This window comes from Lineus longissimus, chromosome 11 (genome assembly GCF_910592395.1).
Source record: "Lineus longissimus chromosome 11, tnLinLong1.2, whole genome shotgun sequence".
Taxonomy (NCBI): Eukaryota; Metazoa; Nemertea; class Pilidiophora; order Heteronemertea; family Lineidae; genus Lineus; species Lineus longissimus.
The window spans coordinates 2,664,163-2,685,737 of record NC_088318.1 but is presented as its reverse complement, the minus strand read 5'-3'; the positions used below and the strand labels follow the sequence as shown (position 1 = coordinate 2,685,737).

General features: G+C 41.3%; 1 protein-coding gene across 3 annotated transcripts in view; it reads right to left on the bottom strand.

Moving 5' to 3' along the window:
* LOC135496128 (H(+)/Cl(-) exchange transporter 7-like) overlaps nt 1–21,575 on the bottom strand; it is a 40,852-nt gene that overhangs the window by 8,407 nt on the left and 10,870 nt on the right. Inside the window, exons 1-8 of one of the 3 annotated variants that reach the window (XM_064785268.1) lie at nt 8,775–9,398; nt 4,587–4,619; nt 3,326–3,559; nt 2,886–2,999; nt 2,432–2,497; nt 1,365–1,497; nt 691–800; nt 157–300 (exon numbers count right to left, since the gene is read on the bottom strand). In XM_064785268.1, coding sequence (XP_064641338.1) covers nt 157–300; nt 691–800; nt 1,365–1,497; nt 2,432–2,497; nt 2,886–2,999; nt 3,326–3,559; nt 4,587–4,619; nt 8,775–8,834 — 894 coding nt within the window. In that variant the 5' untranslated portion in view covers nt 8,835–9,398. Of the gene's footprint in view, nt 1–156; nt 301–690; nt 801–1,364; nt 1,498–2,431; nt 2,498–2,885; nt 3,000–3,325; nt 3,560–4,586; nt 4,620–8,774; nt 9,399–21,575 lie in introns of those variants that run through there. The other 2 variants (XM_064785269.1, XM_064785270.1) reach the window with 2 other exon arrangements.

Here is a 21,575-nt window from a genome sequence, read left to right as displayed (position 1 = left end):
TAAATCGTTCTTCTGCCCTCAAACATGGCTGGCTGTGAAAACACTCTATTCCTGCAGGGCGGCCATTCCACAATATGGCTGCCAATATCTTGCCCGGCAAGCCACGAATATGATGGACCATAGGCTAGCCTACGACATGCTAATAACAGCGCTCACCTTCCCGCAAGCAAGGCCCCCAACAATGGAAAGTACGACTCCCAGAGCCTTGGCTACCAGACACTTCAGCGAGAGTAGACCCTTTATCTTAACGCCATTTAGGAAGCACTTTATATGCGGGATACCACTACCAGTAGCTGCAGGCTGAAAAATGACATGTTATCTTTTAATAGAAAACTCATTTATGAAATTATGATTTGTTTCTTCGAAACGATAATGGTATTGACTGCCATAGATTAGGAAATCTATCTCTTAGGTTTATGAAATAAAACTTGTTGTATCACTCTGTGCAATTGAGTCGTACCCTATGATCAGTAGGACTGCATTCTCTGAAGTAACCTAAGAATTCCAGCCTCTTGTCAACATCTGAGGCACAACAGATTAATGGTGACCATCTGTACCACCATTCTGGCCAGAACTTAAAATCCTAAAGCAATTAGAATTCTTTCGAAACAAAGTGAATGCCAGTTTTAAGGTGGGAGTATCTTCTCTGGCAATCAAAGAACTGGGTAAAACTAAAAGTTGAGTACTCACAGCTACTATAGTGACCAGTAATGAACCTAGAAGCACACATGCCATGTTGATTGCTGCCCAGACTAACAATGGGATGATTAAAGTGGATTTCTCTATAGTTTGTTCTATTACTGGGCAAATTGGTCAAGGAAAAGAAGATGCAACAAGTTGACATGTTCCTTCCAGCTGAGCTAGAGGGATACATCATTTCTTAGCTCAGTGTATAAGGCACTGAATTATTGACATGGAGGTCCACAGTGACGGTAGGCCCTTATACTTTAGTGTCCTTTTTTTTCGGAGACCAGTGGCAAAGCAGTTAGAGCACCAAGCTCATGAGCGGGAGGTTGTGAGTTCCTCTCTCAGAAAGATCACCAGGGCTTTTCCTCTGTATCCTTGAGCAAGATACTCAACCCTAAATTGCTTCATCCTTCAAATGAGAAGTAAAATCTATGCTCCTTGTATCTGGTGTCTTTGCCAGGGCAAGAAAAACAGACCCCACATGCCTCAGCTTGCAATAGACTCTAACTCTTGTAAAACAGAGTCACTTGGGCAATAAAAATACTCATCCTACCTCGGAGGAGAAAACTTCCTGGAGTATAACACCAAGACAAGATTTTACTTTCACCAGACTTGAATGTTTAATCATCTCACAAGATTGTAGGCTGTATGTCGTACAGTTTCAATTTGAAGGATACAATAAGTTATCGCAGTGAACTTCCAATCTGCTATAAAGTGGATGGACGCCTCTATAAAGCTCGCAACACCAGCTGTGCAGAATCCAACCAGGACCATCACAAACCAGCGTGCTAACCAGATTCGCTGTACCTTCTGCAATCAAACAAAAGAAACTTGTAACAAACATGACAGAAATAGAAGGCAAAAGTGTTAGTTTGACCTGTTGACACTTGATCATTCCTGGCCTTCATGGCTCTGAAAGCACAACTTATGTTTGCTTATTCAAAGTTTTCGGTTGCGGACGAATACAGTGATACAAAGCACTGGGATAGGAGGTGGATGCCACTGAATTAGTTTTAGATGGATCATTTCACATGACAAAACATTCTTCACAGAAAGTGACTTAAACATCAGGCAACCTCATCATTACCCAGAAAGAGATTAGCTTCTAAGCATCCCATTTATCATATCAATGCATTCACATTAGACCTGTTTGTTCTCTCGAACATGGAAGCAACTTTCTACTTTTTGCTGAATGCCTTGTGATTAAGCCATTTATCAACTGCCAGGAAGACACGAGATTCACTCCAAAGGATTCGTTCATCTTTATCAATACACGACTAACTGTGGCGGCAAACAACAGCTCCTAAGGACAGCTGACTCCATCATCATCAGGAGTGACTGCCTACTGGCCCACCAAATGGGAAGAAGAAGAGTCAGTACAAAACAGTACAAATCCAGTTATCAATCTTGAAAGATTGTGGGACTGCATCTTATTCTCTTTAGGCAGCTGTGGCTATCAGCATGTTCTATAGCCTGGCACCGTCTTGGCCCGCACCACTACCAACTTTGCCCAAAGCTCTAGGCAAAGCCATAAATCTGACGAGTCACAGCAAAATTAGGCACAGGTTGCTCGGAGCTTGGCAGGCTGAGAAGGACTGGTTGGTTCTTTTTAGTTGCCTTTTGTGAAATCTGAGCACATCAATTTATTCCATTATGTTCTGGTGTCATTTAGGCTCATCTTCTGCATGACATGCGCCTCATCTTGCTGTGGCAAGTCTCAAATGGCTTGTTCAACTAGCCTTACCAAGGATCTGAGCTTTTCTTGTTCTTTCTGCCATAGTTTGTTCTCACAGATATCGTAGTCTAAACTCTGGAATGGTAATGGTAATCATGGTAATGGTACTGACAACGTTACAGAAATGTCAATGGTTACAGACAACAAAGTGGTAACAGAAAGAGCAATGGCGGTCCTGATAAGAATGGTTATGGAAGTTGTAGTGCAACTGATATTGATATCGGTAGCAGTAGTTGTAATGTCACTGCTATATGTTCCAGGAATGGAAAAGGAGATGGTAAAGGTATAGATGCTACCAGTTCCCTATACAAGTGTCACCAGTGGTAATAGTAGAAGATTGACTGAAGTGCGTCATTTGGCTCTTAAAAATAGCTACCTAGACCAAGTAATTCAACAAATGGTACATTAGTAACATCAATTCATACATATGGGCTCAAGAAAGCATTTTGTCTACGAGTGGTACCTCAAATTTTGAGACCAATCTCTTCTTTGGCCGAACCCGCTTTAGTTTCTGCTTCTCTCTCTTCTCTTGTTCTTGTTGCTCCTGTATCTTCAGCAGTTCATAATTGGCAGCACTCTGAAACAGCAATATCAGTTGAGTTGCAGTGAGTTTTCAAGTCCCAAAACTTTCTTAGTCTATAGCCATTGTATATTTCATACCAGGATCCTGTACACTGATCCTTATGAAGCCATTCGTTTAAAATCTCTAGACTATCACTTCACTTGGACAGCAACTTGCAATCATGATTGCATGTGATAAAAATCGCTCATAAGCAGTAGTACGTGCAGGTGTTTGTGACAAGAATCAGTTCTCTCGGCAACCTGGGATCAAGATCAAACCAACGATTACCGGTTTGTTTTCGTTTGGGAACCGCGCTGCAGACTGGAGAGATATATTCTTACCCGAAACTTCCTGCCCAGCAACCGGGTAACACTGGTCTGTGTCAACGAGTCCGAATCGCCCTCTTCTAAGATATGCGACGGGTAGAGCAGAGACGTCAGGTTATTTGTGCTGCTGCTGTGTCTATTGGGGGCCGGCACGGATAGTGACCTCGATGGAATAAGGGGCGTCCCGGGGGAGGACCGACTGTGGTTGGCATCGGGTTCGATGTCAAGGGTGGCTGGGGTGACTGTGAACTGGAATGAGAGGAAGAAGGAAAATTAGTCAAGTTTATCGAAATGGCTTTACAGGATTTCCGATTGCTGTTCTTTCTGTCAAGATTCCAACAATTGCTAAATAACTTAAATGATGATTCCCAAGACGGATCAGGATGTAATTTTCCATTCACCATGCACAAGATTGATGAAACGAAAGCTATACATAACAGAATGTGACATTCTTCGGATAGAGTGAAAATTGGTTTATTTGGCAGTTTGCACACCAGTATTTCTAACATCAAACACAAACATAGAGGGAAAAGAATCATTATCATTTACTAGTTTCATAGTGGCAGAATGAATGGTAAAAGAATTGAACAAAAAGCTACATTTCATGAAAGAAACATGGCTTTCCGTAGATAAATTGAAGGAAGTGTGGCTGATAGTTTCCATTGTGCTGGAGATAAGACAAATGGTGCTGTACCATAAGTAACATCAATAAGAACAACATTTATCACAATAACAACAGCTATCAAAGAAAGGGGTGAATCTTCGCCCCAGAATATCTCCCTTTGCTTTGTCAGTCTGAGCTATCTTTGGTTTTGATCTTCAAGAGTGGCTAAATTATTTCGATATTGATACCAAGTCAAGTCAAGTTAATGTGTGCTGGGCTGTTGTGACTCACAGGACATAATGGCTGGTGGCGTTAGGAAATTGGAATGATGGGATACCAACAGACGTCAAAAGCAACACGGCCCATTTTCTGACACTGTCTGCCACTGTATCATGTGAGTCGTATATTGCCTGAGTCGATAAGATCATATGCCAAAGCTTATCCCCGATTCCATAGCAAGCTGCATGCTACGGAAAACAGTCTGGGTTCTGCCATGTGTTGAACCAACAATGTCCAAGTTGGTCATGAAGCTGGAACCCACACGTCTCCTCTTCCCATTGGCCTAACAGCTCAAAAGGCTAAGTAAGAATCGATCATAATTGGAACAACAAAACACCACAGCAATACACACATGGATACACGACGACGTCTTTCGAGTAACACTGCACCAACCTGTACATAGAATCCATCACGCACAGGCACCAGCTACAGGAAGCAAGAAACAGAAACATATTGGACATCAAGGAAGGACTGATTACAACTTATGGTGAGCTGATTGCAATGCCAAATTGTTATCAAATTCCAAAACTGTGGATAGTTTGCTTAAAAATGTGTGTAAACCTAAGTTCTTCTATGCTGGGTGATAACCATGTACATGTATATCAACCAAATGCATATTGGCTGTAATTTGATTTTATTAGAATTTAACCCTTTGAACCCTGAGCACCACCCCTACCTTATTTGTATCCTTCTTAGGATCCCAGAAATCCATGAGGTTAAGCATCTCATCAACACTGTCAACTATTCATTCATTCACCAGCAACTGACCAATTAGATGATGTATCCAGATTTATAATCCAAGTTACAAATATAATCTTAATTTATAATCGAGAAGTGTTCCAAGCTCTGTATAAAATTTATCCAAATGTTCACTCCCATGGATTTGTCTTAGGGAAATCAGCAGTGATTTTAAGTTGCATCACTTAAGAATCAAGAACGAATGCCAGGAACAAACATCCTAATGTGCTAAAGTGAAATAACTCCACGTAAACACTGGGTTGGTAGGTTTCATTTCAGTTTCGGAATAAGTTAAATGGTATCCTCCCTTGATGACTAAGTTACGCAAAAATATCGGAGTCAATTTGGTTGAACGAGCTGACACAATGCAACATCGCTGGAACATTGCATGACTCCCAGACTACCTAAATACAGACACACCTAATCACTATAGATCGCCAATCAGTCAATATTCGAAATATCAATGATTGAGTGCAAGTCGATGATTTCATCGCAGATTGAGAAATGTTACAGAGTCGTTATGATATCAGTTTTTGACGGGTAGATAAATATGTCTGCATTGACCTTGTTGATCTCCGAGGGAGATCAATGGCATAGTGGTTAGAGTGCTGGGTCATCTTTAGAAGGTCCTGGGTTTTGACTTTCGGAAACATCCTCACTGTTTTGTTTTTGAGTCCCTGTGCCTACCTGGTAATTTTGTGAGAAGGGCAAGTAAAGGACCCCCATCAAGTTAGAAACTTGCAGAGTGGACTCTACTTGTAGTTGAAGGCGGAATCTCTAGGCCAATAAACCCAACTGGTGCCAATCATATTGGCAGGCACAAGTGCTCATCCCATGCTCAAGGAGGAATACTCCCTGGAGAATATCACCTCCAAGTGCTGAGTAAACACAAAGAAAGAAGAACGCAGGGAAAGAAGTGTGTTTGCTGGGCTCGGAATAAAACAATAAAAGCTGGCTGACTGATTCAAATAATACTTGTGGGTGGAGAAATGTCCTCATGGTCCCAGGCATGTTTGATTTGGTTATTTTCTTAGCTGTAGGGGAGGGGGAAAGAGTGTACCCGTTCCAAAACCCATTGTAAAAAAGCCCTGTCCAAAGTCCCAATAACCAATTCAGCAAAATCCCAGGGCAATTCATTGTTCAACCCAATTCCTGTGTCAACCCCAAATATTTCCAGCGATTTTTTATCCACCCCGGCATTCCCAAAAAACACCACCCTTATTCATGGAAGTGGCCGGTTGCTTGCAGTAAAGTGACCTATAGCTACTGCTGGAAACTAGAACAGGAAGAGCTGAGTACATGGTCAATAGTCAACAACCCGAGTCAAATGTACAAAATACTCAGACAACCACAATATGACCTTTGCAAACATTGCATTGCTCATCTTTTGCAAATTTGCCTCTGTCTTTACTTCAAAGGACCTGATTAAACAGACTTGATGATACATCAAGACTATATGGGTGTGGCAAAATGATAAATACCGTAAACAAACTTGGGTAGATCAAGGTTAGCGCAGGATAAGCTTTGGGCGATAGCTAGTTAGTTCATCATTTGACTGATGATACTAAACAATTTGCTTTAGCATTGTAGATCCACCTAACAAGAGATTTTTATCACCGCAATCTGACATAATTATTACTGTGATGAGCATGGAAAAATGATTATCTGTTGACAAAACTGAACATTGATGGTAATAGACTTGACATTTGTCATAGGTCAGAGTGACAACAGATTCTTCCCATAGGTACCAGTACAAGTGAACTTAGGCATGTGATAACTATCGCTGATCACCGCAACAAAAATCACTAATTTGCGAGGTGCTTTACTGTCTGTCATGTCTGTATGATTCCGAAAGAGTAAGAACTTTATTGAATAATCCATAACCAATTAATGGACACTTCCAAAGATGTTGAGACGTGAGCAAAAGAATGTGCAGAGGGCAGACTGTAACCCAACCCTTGATATTTTACTTTTTATAAATAACTGATCGATAGAATCAGAACTATGACAAATCATGTTCAGGGAAGTAATGAGAGGTTTTCATGTGAAAATGTCATCCTCCCTGCCTAAAGTTCAGCGCTTTTGACCCGACATAGCAACAGACAGATCTATATATAGATTGTCTTTACAATGCGAGCGCGATACAAAAAGTGGCTTGGCATGCGTCCGAAAGAATAGATGACCATCGAATGGATTATATTGATTATGTCACTCAACCCTCAGTATCTGAAGAAAACTATTCATAGACTACAACCCTGCCGATATACTGTGAACTTTATGGTCTGCCAAAGAAACGCGAACTCAGTTTGAGTGATACTAGAGAGGGGAGAAAAGGGGTAACCATGCCGACGTACTTTTGTAAAAAAGCCCCTCAACTGAAGTGCAATTTTAACAAACCGCAATACAAATATGGGTGTATATCCCAAAATCCCAGAAGTCACCTTGGTCTATGACGCCGACCCGAAAAATACCGTTACCGTTTCGATGAGAAAATGTCGTCTACTACTGTGCCAACAGTCCCTGTGACCTGACAGACGTTTAGACAGATCCATAATCAGAACGTCTTCTAAAAGTAAGTGGGCGATAAAAAATTAGCCTGGCGTGCGGCATTGAGAGTTTGATGACCAATAAATGGATTATATCGATTATGGGCTTAACGAGCTAATGGGAATTAGTTCCCGACGGGAAAGAACATGTTCTGGGGCAAGCCAAAGAAAAGATCAAGCCCGCAAGATCCGGTTTGGACAGAAGCGGGATATGATTGATCGATAAGTATGGTCTGGCATGCAGCCTGATGAGAATGTAACATTTCATGTCTAGACAGAGTGTCTTTTTCGGCCATCTAATTTGTACTTTTCTGATAGTGTACAACATCCTCGGAAGCACTCCAGATGTTGAAGTGCTTTGAGAAGGACTGACCTGGAAAAGTGCTACAGTATGCAGAACTTTAACTTTTCATACTTTGGATATTGACAGCCGCCCAAAGGGAAATCAATGTGTAGTCGCAGAAATTCCTAAATTCACTTTCGCATTCATTTACGCATCATGAAACTCGATATATAAACACTTAGGTTTGCAACCAGCTCTTAATCTGAGCAGCCAAGCGCACTATCTCTAAATTTACTGACTGCATTTGTAAAATCGATTGAGTTGCTCTGCACTGATACTGCACAAAGTGGATTGATTATCATTCAATATTGATTAATGAACATGCTACAGAGAGAATGGGGGCTTAGTTTGCTTAGAGGCCTGTAGCGATTATCAAAGGTAATAATTACTGCTAGTGTCTCCTCTACTGAAAGGGCCAGCCAGAATTGGCTCATCAGATGCTTTTAACCTCTAAACTCTTAACTCAAATGCCAGGTGAGAAGAGGCAGTCTGTACCCTATATTCTACCTGCTGCATCGGAAGGAGCTGCCCGCAGGCCTCGAACCTTTGTCCTTCTGTTCACAAGGTGGATGCCTTAACCACTAGGTCATAGGGATTGGTATAGGTCCATACAATGAACCAAACCAATCATGGGACAAATGCAGGGGCAGTGACAATTATTTGTACCCACATCAAGTAAGACCTCAATACCGTACTCATCTCTAACGACCATCAGTAAAAAACTGATTGACTGGTCCAGTAATATGGGAGAAAATGCCATCAATGATTTCACCAACTTAGCTGTTCAATTCTCACACTCCATCCCCAGTTGAAATCGAATAACCAATAAAAGCATTTCAAAATGCCAATAGATGCATATTTTTCAAAATGGGAAAGGTGGGGCCTTCAATTTTAATGGTTTATTAAGAGCAATTTTTATGTATAAGAATATTTGAATTGAACTTGGATACAAACCTCAAGTCGATCATCATCAGCCGGATCCCCTGGATCTTCCTGGAAAGCTGGGTTATCCATCTTTATAATCGCTTTTAGTCTAAACACCTACAACGTATCCTTTTACTAGAAATTGATATTTTCAACACTGTCACCATCATGGCACCTTGTTAAAGCTCTAAAAAAAATACTTGGTGTCTTCGTGAAATATCTTAAATGAACTGCATAATTCCAAAGTCGCAATTAGAATTTACATGATGTAATAACTCCGGAACGGTCCTGCATTGAAACTCCCGACTCTCGAAAGCATGATTAGACATCCAGCGATTTGGAGAGCACAGATTCTGTTCATGGTGCACATCCCCCTCCAGGCCTCGAACTAATCGACAATTCGATCCATACTACACAGATAATCCAATACTAAGGGCCAACTTTTCAAACTACTCAGTACATATACAGTTACTTTAGTACCCTGACGGAAATATCAATATATCGACGCAGTTCCAGATTTCCAATTCTTTCAGATCCAGTGGGTGAAATAAGCCATAGTATTTCTCGACTTGAACAACGGGAAATCCAATAGATAAAAAAATGGAAAAAATCCCATAGAACCGAATTCTCAAGCAGAATCCTATATCATTTTGAATTTATGCTCTTATGCTACAGGCTTACCCAGACACAACCAAAGGTTTGATCGATCGAATTAAAATAGCAATGCTTTTCTTAAGTGCACTGCAAGCGAGCAATTCTAATCACAGCTATCCTGCGTATATAATCACTGCTGTGGGTGACATGAATGGATCGCCTGTCTCTGGGTAAAACCGGTAGTCCCCGGGATTGGTATTGAATGCCGGTCACTGCAACCTGTGATGACCAGTGCAAATGAAGAATTACCATCACGTGTGATTTAAATTGCAGGGCGCAGCAATCGAAATTGCTTGTTTACACTCCGGTGGTCGAATGTGATCAAGATGCAACGTTCCAAACATCTGCCTTTGGTCTGCCGACAGGCCGTGTGTCATTGCCCACAAAGAGAAAACTTCTTTTTGTAGACATCAGTGTTCCATCATGATTGCCATTATGTCCTTGCAGATCAATATATCAAGAATAATATCAGGATTGATATCACCAATTCAAACTTGAACATGCAGAAATAGAACCTTCCAGTTAAAGAAGAAACTGAATCAATGTTTTAAAGTAGAAAGATGAAAGATGGAGACATTCCATGTTGTAATAATTCATGATCCATCCAGATACGACAACAACAGTCAACAATGATCCCAACTTCAGAATATACAACAAGTCAATCCTGGGATAAGCTACATCAGACATAAATGTATAGCATCAGAGATGCTGGTCAAGCACCCAATATTGTTAGTTTGATCTTTAAGAAGCGGCACTGGTGATCATGGCCAAGCAAATCCTGCAAGCCAAAATGACACCTATACCATCCAAGTCCGCAGAACAAGAACAACAGAGTATATCATTCGATCATGTGGTACATCCACAAACGAGAGGCAAAGCCAATGGTCCACTCCTTTGTTCCACAATCCGATGAGGATTAATCTAAAATTGTCAACAACTCTTGCGTGAGTTGGTAAACAGGAATAACCACTGAAGCCCAAACACCAATTGCTTTCTCCAAGACAGACGCAAGTACTGATTTTCCTGTAGTGAAAATAAGCTGAGACTCAGAGTAAGAAATCCACACTGAAATGACTGATGATGCCTGGAGACGTGAAAATCTATTTTGTAAGCCATGCAAATCTTCACAGCAAAGTTTTTCCTTCGCAGTCGTCTCTAGAGACCGATAGCAGCTGCTTCCTCAAGAAGAATGACAATTCAGCTCAATTCTCGCTGACAAGATTTAAACCCAGCGTTGTCAAGTAAGAAATCCATAGTTGGCCAACTCATGATTGGAGACGTGACAATCTGTTTCGAAAGCGCTGGGTCTAAATCGTAACAGCAAGTTACTCCAAACATAGCCATAACAACTAGCATCCTTACAGCTGCTGCTTTCCCAAAGACAAACGATAATACAACTCAACTCCTGTTGACAATATTTCAACCCAGGGTCATGTAAGTAATCCATACTCAGCAAACTGATGCCTGGAGACAGAAAATCTATTTTGAAAGTGTTGGCTCTAATCTCGTCACAGTAAGTTTTTCCTTCCATGGTACCAAAATAGCCAATGATTCTGACAAGTATTTTTCCAACTCTATTTAAGTGACCTTTCGCTCCCAATTCTGATCGAACCAAATGAAATTTGAAACCAGCTATCAAACACCGCCTAGTCACACTGTAAAAACGCTTCACCCAATCTCTTAATAATGCTACATTCGAACCTTTAGTAATGATATCCATGGTAACAGTTAGTATTATTGCTCTGAAGGCCTAGGGCAAAAAACTTGGAAGTGGGCACATCAACAATGGACTGGAAACTATAGCTAGCTGTTATGACTGGTATACCAGTATGGACTTAAACAAGTTTATCAACATATTCGAAGTAATTCTACTATTTGAACCGGTAACCGGAAAAACGCCGACCGACCGACCGACCGACCGACCGACTGACCGACCAACCTTCCGACCTACCAACCCAAGGAGTTTCGTAGTTGAGTCACAGGTCTCATAAGTCAATGTGATATATCCAATCCACGATAGCAGGTCACGTGAAATGAAATTGTAAACAAGCGCACGTGCGCTGGTCAAATGACAACAAATGCATGTTGCGCGTTGCAGTTCATGCATTGCATCGGTCGAGACACTCGAGTAGAAAAACTACAGTGCATAGATTAGGCCCAAATCATGTTTTTATATCCACCGACCATGTAGACAAAGCATATCTTTAGAGACTATCGTTATCAGTTCCTTACCGCTTGGGCTCGTTTTCCCGGTATAATTGACTGGAGATGCTGCTGTCAGACACGTCGGACTCCATCACGTCCATTGCGCTGGGCACTACACAGATACATGTGCTATAGAGAAGCGAAAGGGATACTGCACTATGACGGTAGGTTGGCAGGTCAGTCGGTCGATCGGTCGGTCGGTCGGCGTTTTTCCGGTTACCGGGCTATGAGGCGCGAATGGGATGCCGTAAGTGAGGTTGTCAGAGTCGGCAAGTAGGTCGGTCGGTCGGTCGGTCGGTCGGCGTTTTTCCGGTTACCATTTGAACCAACTCCTGTTTGATTTGATTATCTGATTCGATTATTTCACTCTCCATGGCTGATTACGAAATAACATCAACATACCCAAGTGCTTGCAACAGGTTGCTATACTGACACGAGTTGTTGATTTGCATTCATGTCCATTTGGACATGTCTCCATTTAATGTTGCCATAAACAGGAAGGGCTATTTCCATAATGCGCGAGATATCACCATAACAAGGCGACTTACCTTAACGACTAACAGAACAGGCGAATGGTAACTAAGTTGAGATTCCTTCCATTATTGTCAGCTTTATATCATTTCTGTTATTGCCATTAGAAACATTGATTTCATAGCTATTCAAGGTTAGGCTATGTGGAGACTATTGTATGTTTACCAAAGTCGATTATTAGTCTTCAGCCATTTTGAATTCAGACTCCAGCTCTTGTGCTAGACCTGCTCCCTGATGAAGAATAGAGATGAAGAATCATAGAGAGGAACACTGGCCAATGGACACATACCCCGACCACAAAGCTGGGAAGTTTAGACTACTTCTTGTTTGTCTTCAACAATCAGAATTTGCTCCACAGGCGGAGCGAGAATTTCCTAACAGGGAGTCATTTTCCAGAAAAAAGGGCCTGTGATTCATGGTCAATTTTGAAAATGAATTGCAGCTCAAGTGCTCTTTTTAGTCAAGTCCAATGATTTTTCCACCAAAAAAGTGTCATACTCAACCCCGACTCCCTCTGGCTACCCCTACGTGTTCTGCAAACATAGTTGTTTTCAGCTGGTCCCACATAATAGCCAATAATTCATCCCGAGCCAACTGTCCGAATTTTGTTATTGGACTTCTTTTACAGCATCTTTTATTTGGCTGCATTGGCAATGGGTGATTATTGGTAATTTAAGGCATTTCTAATAAAGGAGCTTCCCGGACTGCATAGATAACATCGAGCGATTCTAATATGCTCCAAGCTTATGAAAGACTGCAAACAAATCAACATAATGCTCAACCCACTCTCAGCAGAACTGCAGATATCAATTTCATTGATTTTCGCATGATTAGTTGAAAAACAATACAGCAGTTAATAATGGCAAGTTAGCAGTGGTATCATCTTAAATCATGACATGAATTTCTCATGGCTGAAGTGAAAATTGGTGGATTGTGAAATTACCAATCTTTGAGAATGAATGGTTACTGCACAGAGCTAGCTCTGAGCTGTTTTTCTGACTATGATAACAAATAGCCTTTCATTTTGCAAATTTCAGAATGTGGTTCAAATAATTCTGATGACTCGTTGGTTTTTTTAAATATTTTCCATTTTCTGTGGAATTTGATGATGGCAATTACTGTACCAAGGGGTATTACATTGTTAACACGAGCAATTCGGTATAATTGTTCACGGCAAACAACGCAATTGTTGTTGGTGAAACAAAAACAGGCAATGAGCTGAAATCCCTGAACATATCCAATTTCAGAATAATATCATTCCGAACAATATAATAATCAACAAATATGAAATCTGATGACGGCTAGGAGGAACTTGAAACCTGTATGTTATTCAAATGGAAAATTTGATAGAGAAGCAGTTGGGATTTTCACCAGGCAAAATGTCAACAGAAACAGGATCATGCTGCGCAAGTTTGCGATGGCCCATGTATGTTTGGCTGGCCATTCTTGCCATAAACCATCACTGGTCAATGGAGGCTGCCATTTTCATTGCATGACATCTCAACATGATCTATAACGTCAAACCACTCTCTGTTGGGCCGGGGTACGCCGTTTTCACAAGTGCCTGACCTGACGGTAAGATGATGTTGTCTTTCTTGGATTAGAACCGAGGTAGAGGTATAGCTTCTGATCTGAGGTTGGATTTGCAAGTACAGGTGGTTATAGCCTTGACTCGGAGGGAAAACCCACAAAGGGGATTGTTGTTGTTGATTCAACGGGGAGACCAATGACCAATGACAAATGACCAGAGAAAAAGATATATTTGCTCGGAATGACTGTCTAGCATGCATCTCGAAAATTCCGAAAGCAAAAGAAGAAGAAGTAGGAATCTTTGTTGACCATATCTCTACTAGAATGCTTCTTTCCAAAATTCAGATGGAATCCCACTGTGACCAGAAACATACCGTCGTCTCCAAGCTTTAATTAAAGGGATATCAACAAATACATACAAATTACAATATTCATTGGCCAACCAAGTTTTCAAGAACGGATTACCAATCACATCTCCTGAATCCTTCAATTATGGTAATGACAGCTGGTAATTGAAGCTATAGATAGGTGATAGACAGCTGTATCATAAACAAGCATATGAATTGCCAAAGTTGATTATGAATACATGTATATACAAACATCAACGAACATTTTTAAAATTTTGATTGGAAGATCGAGGCGAACTTGCAATCTTTAGCACTAATCATCCAGCATATTTCCTTTATCTGAAGAAAAATTTCAAATTTTTTCTTGCAATTAGAATAGGAAAGATTACTTCATATCAGCAGAAAATCAGTAGCATCGTTGATTAGGTTCCAGTATCTGGTATCTGGACCATTACCATGCAGTATAGCTATGTATGTAGAACAGGGAGGGCTGTATTGAAAATATTGGTCCTTGGCCAGCTGGGGGCAATAGGCTTTGTAGGGGGGTGGGGGATGGAGAACGTTCCTTACTATACAAAATCTGCATGAAAACATGTTTTGGGAGATGCAGTAGACTCTGTCCCCCTGCTAAATGCACCCCTGCCGATTTCTTTTAATGGGAGTGTGGCCAAATCGATGTCAAATATGGATCGCTTAAAAAAGCCTTTGAATTCTTCACACATCCTGTCAAAATAGCCAGACTGAATCTCTGAAATCTGCTGAACAACCAATCAATAGAATAAGTTAAACATTGATCACAATTACGTCTCCAAACTGATTGATCCACGAGTAGTCAATAGTCTAAAAGTTCCACTACGAGAAGAAAGATGAAATCGACAATATCCTATTAACATTACGAAAAGTACCAGCCGTGGCAGCTCAAACAGATATATGCTGTTCAATATATCGTCACGGATTTGCCGACGGACGACAAGCCATTTATTACAAGTGTGCGACGGACTGCTCCGCATACCAATTGACAGCCTGTCTGTGAACCGGGAGGAGACACATGTCTCAGACATTGGTGTCAAGAGAGGTTACATTACAGATCAAATGAGAAAACTCGGGCTGCAAACCAGCAGGAGAAACAGGTTGCTGATGTTAGCATGGAATGAAGCAACTTGCAAAGGCCTGGTTTGCAACTATAGAGTAATCAAAGTGATGAGCCTACCATACAAGATGAAATAAGACCATTTCTTTTCAAAATGACTTCTTAGACAAGAGGCCCATTAGCCTGTCGCTCAGCTGACTAAGCAGCAAACAAGGAGGTCATGTTACATTAAACATGTTAAAAGCGATGACATGTGATAGAGCTAGAACAACTATGATCTGTTGTCTTCAATATTGGCTCTGGGGAATTGGTTTGATGGTTTTATCTAACGCCTAATTTAGCCAAATGTTTTGTCAACATCAGATCCACGGTGGGGAAAAGTATCGGTTTGCCTTGTGCTTACATAGAGAGGAAATGACGACAAAAAAGAAACAGGCAAACTTAATAGTACATTTTGAGGGGCTAAGGCTGGCATTCCTTATTTATATTCCATAAGGCCTCTCCAACACTGTCATAGGAAGCTTTGTTTCTATTGTGTTGCAAAGGTAAACCGATACCCACCGTGAGATCACAAGATCCAATCTTCCTCCTCTTGTGGTCCACAATGGGTCAATCTCCATATGAAATGCAAGCAACACGCAGAGATCAAAGGATCATCCTTAGGTAGTCTCATCAGGTAGTTGTGTCGGGCATCAATCAGTTATAACGTCACCTATATCTTTGCTCCTTTCACCCGCTAGTGATTTGTAACCATCCCAACAATCATGGCAACATCATTATTGCTCTAGAAGTAGCCATCAAGCCAATTGAGACGTTCAGATTTTGATTCGGAACGAGGTGATTTTTCTCTCGTTGACGACGTAAAGTCGAGTTGATTGTTTTGTATTGATGTTTCTAGGTATACCAGACATTAAAGACCAACGCTTTTTCTCAACAGGAAATGTAATATCCATCAACAAAACGCCACCTCATCCTCAGATCAAAATCTCATATTTGTGACCCGCTCTACCAAAACTAGGCGCTTGTCGCATCTGAACTTGACAGGTTGATACGGACTTGTTGTTCATTTCCCTATTGTAGACCTTTTGTGGAATGTAACCAAATCAGTTTGTAATAGATTTCACAAAAGGTCTACAATAGGGAAATGAACAACAAGTCCGTATCAACCTGTCAAGTTCAGATGCGACAAGCGCCTAGTTTTGGTAGAGCGAGTCACATTTTCTCTCATTGCCTTGAGAAATAAGGGCCCTAGTATCTTGGTGTTGAGCTCAGGAGTTAAGTAGAGAAATTTTGATGATAGGGCACTCCCACTACATGTACAGACCTTTTCAAAGGATTTGCCTCTCTTTAGTTGGTTATCAGTTCTCCAGCTGTATGCCTCTTCTAGCTGGTTATCAGTTCTCATCTGTTTTTCCTCTTCAAGCTGGTTATCAGTTCTCAACTGTTTTTCCTCATCGAGCTGGTTATCAGTTCTCAAGCTGTATGCCTCTTCTAGCTGGTTATCAGTTCTCAAGCTGTATGCCTCTTCGAGCTGGTTATCAGTTCTCAAGCTGTATGCCTCTTCTAGCTGGTTACCAGTTCACATGATATTTGCTTCTCCCAGCAGTTGGTTACCAATTCTAAAGCCGTTTTTGCCCATAATGCACTGGATCATCTAATATTCTATATTCCAATTTCATGTGACCGAAACCCAGCCTCCCTGAATAATGCAACACGCATAGCCCTTTGGATCACGGACGATTTCCCTGCAGATGGGTCATCAATACCTAACGTGGTCGATGATGTGAAATCGTCTGGAGCTAATACTCATAAAAGGTCTGCTGGAACTCTGCCCAACATTGCTAAATTCAATAAAAAATAAGGGAATGTAGCTTGATTCCTAAAAGGCTTGCGGTTGCTTTGCTACAGAATATTGCAGTTCGCTACATTTTAGTTCACACCACTTATGGTCCTGTTCCAATTTCGAGACCAACTCTACACTGTGGTTGCAATGAAAACATATCAGTTTCTCTCTGCCATAAACAACTTCATCTCATCACCCTCCTATCTGTGAGGTGGTACTGAGAATTTATCCAACTTCTCGCAGTAGCTGATTTCAGATTTCCCATGAAGATAACTGATAACATTCTTTGCGTAGGTGATTTAGTGAAAGTACCCACTGCCTGCATCCTTCCACAAATCTTAAGATTTCCCAAAGGAGAGACCATGTTTTCCCGATAATTACGTGAAATTCATTTGCAAAGAAACACCCTTGGGTATTTGAAATGCTGGATACATTTAAAATCCTTAAGGGCAACACGAAACTCAACCTCATGGTTCCCGGCTCTACTATCTGACACCATCCATAGGTAACCTCACCCGCGCTAACATTGTTATAAAACTGTCATTCAATATGCATCGCACAACCCACCATCAATTTCCCGCCTCAGCACTTCCCGCTGATTCGATGAATGCCAATACCAAAGCCTTGTGGTGTTGGTCTCAGCTGTACACAGTGGTTACTTCTTCTGCTGCTTCTTTGACTCTCACTCTGCAATTGGAGATGTTATTCTCAAGGGAGTATTCCTCCTCCAAGGCGGGATGAGCGTTTTTACGTGCCACTACCATTAGGTGCCAATTATCATTAGAGCACGTAAGACGAAAAAGAAGATCATTTGCCTGTGATTGCTTGACATGATCTATATCTGAATGATAAGAGGTAGTAAGATTTTGTAAATATATCATCCAGTGCAGCTTATTTCAAATACAATAAATTCAAAGTTAACTGCCATACTATTCCAAAATCGTCCTCCTATGACCAGTCCGCTTATCCTTTTCTCATTGCAATTGGTAATTATAGCTAATTGCTTTTCCATTAATACTCCCTAGGACATAATGAGTGGAATGTCAAAGTTAACAAAACAAGTGGCTCAAGCAAAATCCAGCCTCAAACAATTTTGATACCAGTAGAGACATCTCATAGTATCACTGAGAACTATCACATCACATCATCATCCAGGGCTCCTGGCCTTCTGCTGGTAGCCAAATGGAAAATAATCTGTGAAAATGGCCACACAAGTGTAATACTGTTGTTCGCCCTACACTAGGGTAACTTTTGGGACAAAAATGCAATTTCAAATGCTCATATCTCTTAAACTAGTTGCCATAATCATCACGAAAACATCGATTAAGGTTTTGTCCTGTAAATTTTAATCAAATGATGGGTGAAATCTTCAAATGGAGAACACCTTTCTGTAGCTGAAAGAACATGTCTAATAACTGTATTTATGAAAAATACAACAAAACAGGAACCCTGCCTTGCACTGCTGGATAAATGCAAGTATCAAGTACGTCAACAATCTCTCACGCTAACTCAGGCTAGCGATGCTTATAGAATTACTCATTTCGACAGAAAAACAAAAAATCATTGTCCATGGCAACTTAGTATGCATGACAGTTAGCGCCTACTGAGCAGATCAATCATTTAGAATGATCCGGAATCCTCTCACAACTCAATATTAGTTAAACTTGATTTATCGTACGTTGTCCTCTAAAAGCATTAACATGTCCTGGACACATTTGTTTGGGTTTTTTTATGTCTTCGAATACATTTTTCATGGTTTTTCCTGTCTCACAGCAATCTAAGGATTACACAAAATGTAAGTGTGTAACAATTTCCACGCAAGCGATTTTGCACGAACTATTTCAACAGTCTGTCTGCACAACAAATCTGTTTTGGTCCACAGGCGTCCTGTCCTGTAAAGGAGCTGCAGAAGTGCAGTGGCTTTAGTCTCTGACTAGCTCTCATGAGGTCCCAGGTTCGATCCCCACTGTTGGCAAGAGACTCTAAGTATGTCTCTTTGCCTCACAAGCCTTAATCCATCCAGATGTATATCAATGGATACCCTTTGCAAATGCTCTGTTGAATAGCGCCGAAAGGGCAGCTCATCAGAGTTTTACTGAAAGGTGTAGATGACGACGTTCTGTTGTTGATATCAGACTATAAAAAAAACACTTTCTTATTGCCATGCTTGTACACATCGATACTGATATTGATGCCACTCACCCAGTGGAAAGTGCTGAAAGGCTGACCAATAATATTTTCATGCCGAAAAATTCATAGAAAGAGATTGGTATGGGTAAAGAACGAACAGACCTCATTATCGTTTGGTAAATTACTGCTGAAAAGATTTAATTATCAGGCTAACATTTCGTGCATCATTTATTGAGAAGTCCAATATAATTACCCCTGGCATCACATTTCAGTTAACCGAGAGTGTTAATTAGGCTTAACAGATTTCATAGCCTGCGAGCTTGATGCATTCATTCATCCTCAACGAGAGCGTTATTGAAGATCCCCTGTTGCAGTGACATCTATTCCACTTATTGACCACCTCAAGGGACTACACTAGCCGCACTTGGCTAAAGTCGAAGTAAATTGTACCAAACAGTAGGCTGTCCATTTACGCGATTAGCCCCTGGTGTGTCACAATTGCGTTTGACACTAAAAGCCAAAATGAGAAAGATTGACAAAATTACAATACAACTGCTGTGACTATGAGGTGATTTTGATATTGAAGTGCATCACTACAGTGTGTCCGGCAATGACAGCATGCATAACAAAACAACACAGATCGAGATCAGCTGAGAGGGACAGAAGCATATTGAGAAGGAGACAACAATTGCATTAGCCATAAAATAATGTTAACACTATGATCTATAGCGTGGATTCTTCTCATGCCAACAAAACACAGCCTACGACATCGATCGAAATTATCAGTTACCGTGTTTGAGCCTGTCAGTTCCATCATCACAGTATCCTGATCCAGGCCATGACTGTCCCGACTTTTCCGACGTAAAATGATAGATCCCTTTCTTGTCGGTTCGTAATCCGTTTCTTTGACCGAGTCATACCTCTTCCTTGCCGGCGGTCTTTGTGGTTTCTCAAAGGTGAGTACCGGTTCGGAGGTCGATTGTTGGACTTGGTCCCCAAGGTCTATCAAAGTACACTTCCTAGACAACATTTTCTGGCAAGAAATTTCTGAGCCCCGTCTTTCATCTGAAATCATCAGTGTCATGTCAACTTGTCTCGAGTCATTGTCAGGCATCAGATGGGACATCACCTCGTCGCTTTTTCCAGAAATGTCATTATCACAGTTTTCTCCATATTGACTTCCAAATGCAGACTGCGGGCTGGTTGATCTTAAACTTTTATCCTGATGTGAAGTACTGAGACTTGGTATTGGTAGGACAGCTGTGGACTTCCCGAAGTCATCGATAAATGAATTGCTTGAGATGACTTCTAAAGACATGTTGCCCAAATTGTTTGAAAAAGAGTTCGAGGGGATCGTCTCAGAAACTGTGACCCAAGATTTAATGTCAGCTGATTCAGGCTCGGGAAAGGAATTGTAGTTGCTACCGGGTGGCAAGGTCAAATAAGGATCGGAGATTGCCAGTGGGGTACCATACCCTGAGATGGGCAAAGAAGATCCATATTCGGCACACTCAGACACATCAGAGCTCAATCGGTCCCTGGCAGTCACAAAGCTGTCTTTGCTGTTGAAAGCATTTTCAGAATCACAGTGGCTATCAGCAATCTGGGGTACGACACAGTTTGGAAATCCTGCCCCCAAATTTGAAGGAGGAGGATTAAAACTTCCATGAGAGCTGCGACGTTCATGATCCATATCTCTCCTACTGTAGTCATTGAGCAGTCGCTCAGTAACTGCATATGGTAGAATACCCAGGGACTGACTTCTAATATTATCTGAATCACAGAAGTGCTTGTTGAAGTGTTTATTACTAGTTTGGTTGTTTTTCAAGAAGATACCTTCATGGCTGTCCATTGGGTTGTCGAGTACATTGATGTTGCCCGTCCTGGAAGGACCCATGTCTTTCACAGCACCAAGCTCTATAGCGCTTCTGCACAGTTTATTGCCATAGACTTGGCCAGGTGGGCTGACATGGTTTGATCCCTTTGCCCATCCAAAGCCTTGGCCTGACGGCGAAGGGCTCTTATCCTGATAGACACACAGTTCTGTAGCACTTTTACATGCACTGTCACACTTTTGGGCCTTATCCAAACCCTGAATGGGATGTTTCAGAATATCAATGGAAGAATTAGATTCATTACACCGGTCTCCCTCCAACCCTGACCTGCTTGAACCACCAATGCCAAACTCCTTTGCACTGGTAACCATTCCGGATCCCAGACGGTGGTCCTTCCGTGTGCTAGGAATGCCCTCAAAACATCCAGGATCATTGCCAGAGTCTATCTCATCATTTATACTTGGTAACAGACTCTCCGTGCTAGAGTTGAGGTCCACCTGGTATTTCTTCATATTCTAGCCAAAAGGTTTGTTTCATACTGGTTTATCCTACATTGCAACAGTACACTTTGGAAGTTCCATAGAGAAATCGACCCTGAAAATATGGAGAAATAGTTTTGAACTCGCAAATATTTTAATCAACAGCTGAACATTTTCCCCTTACATT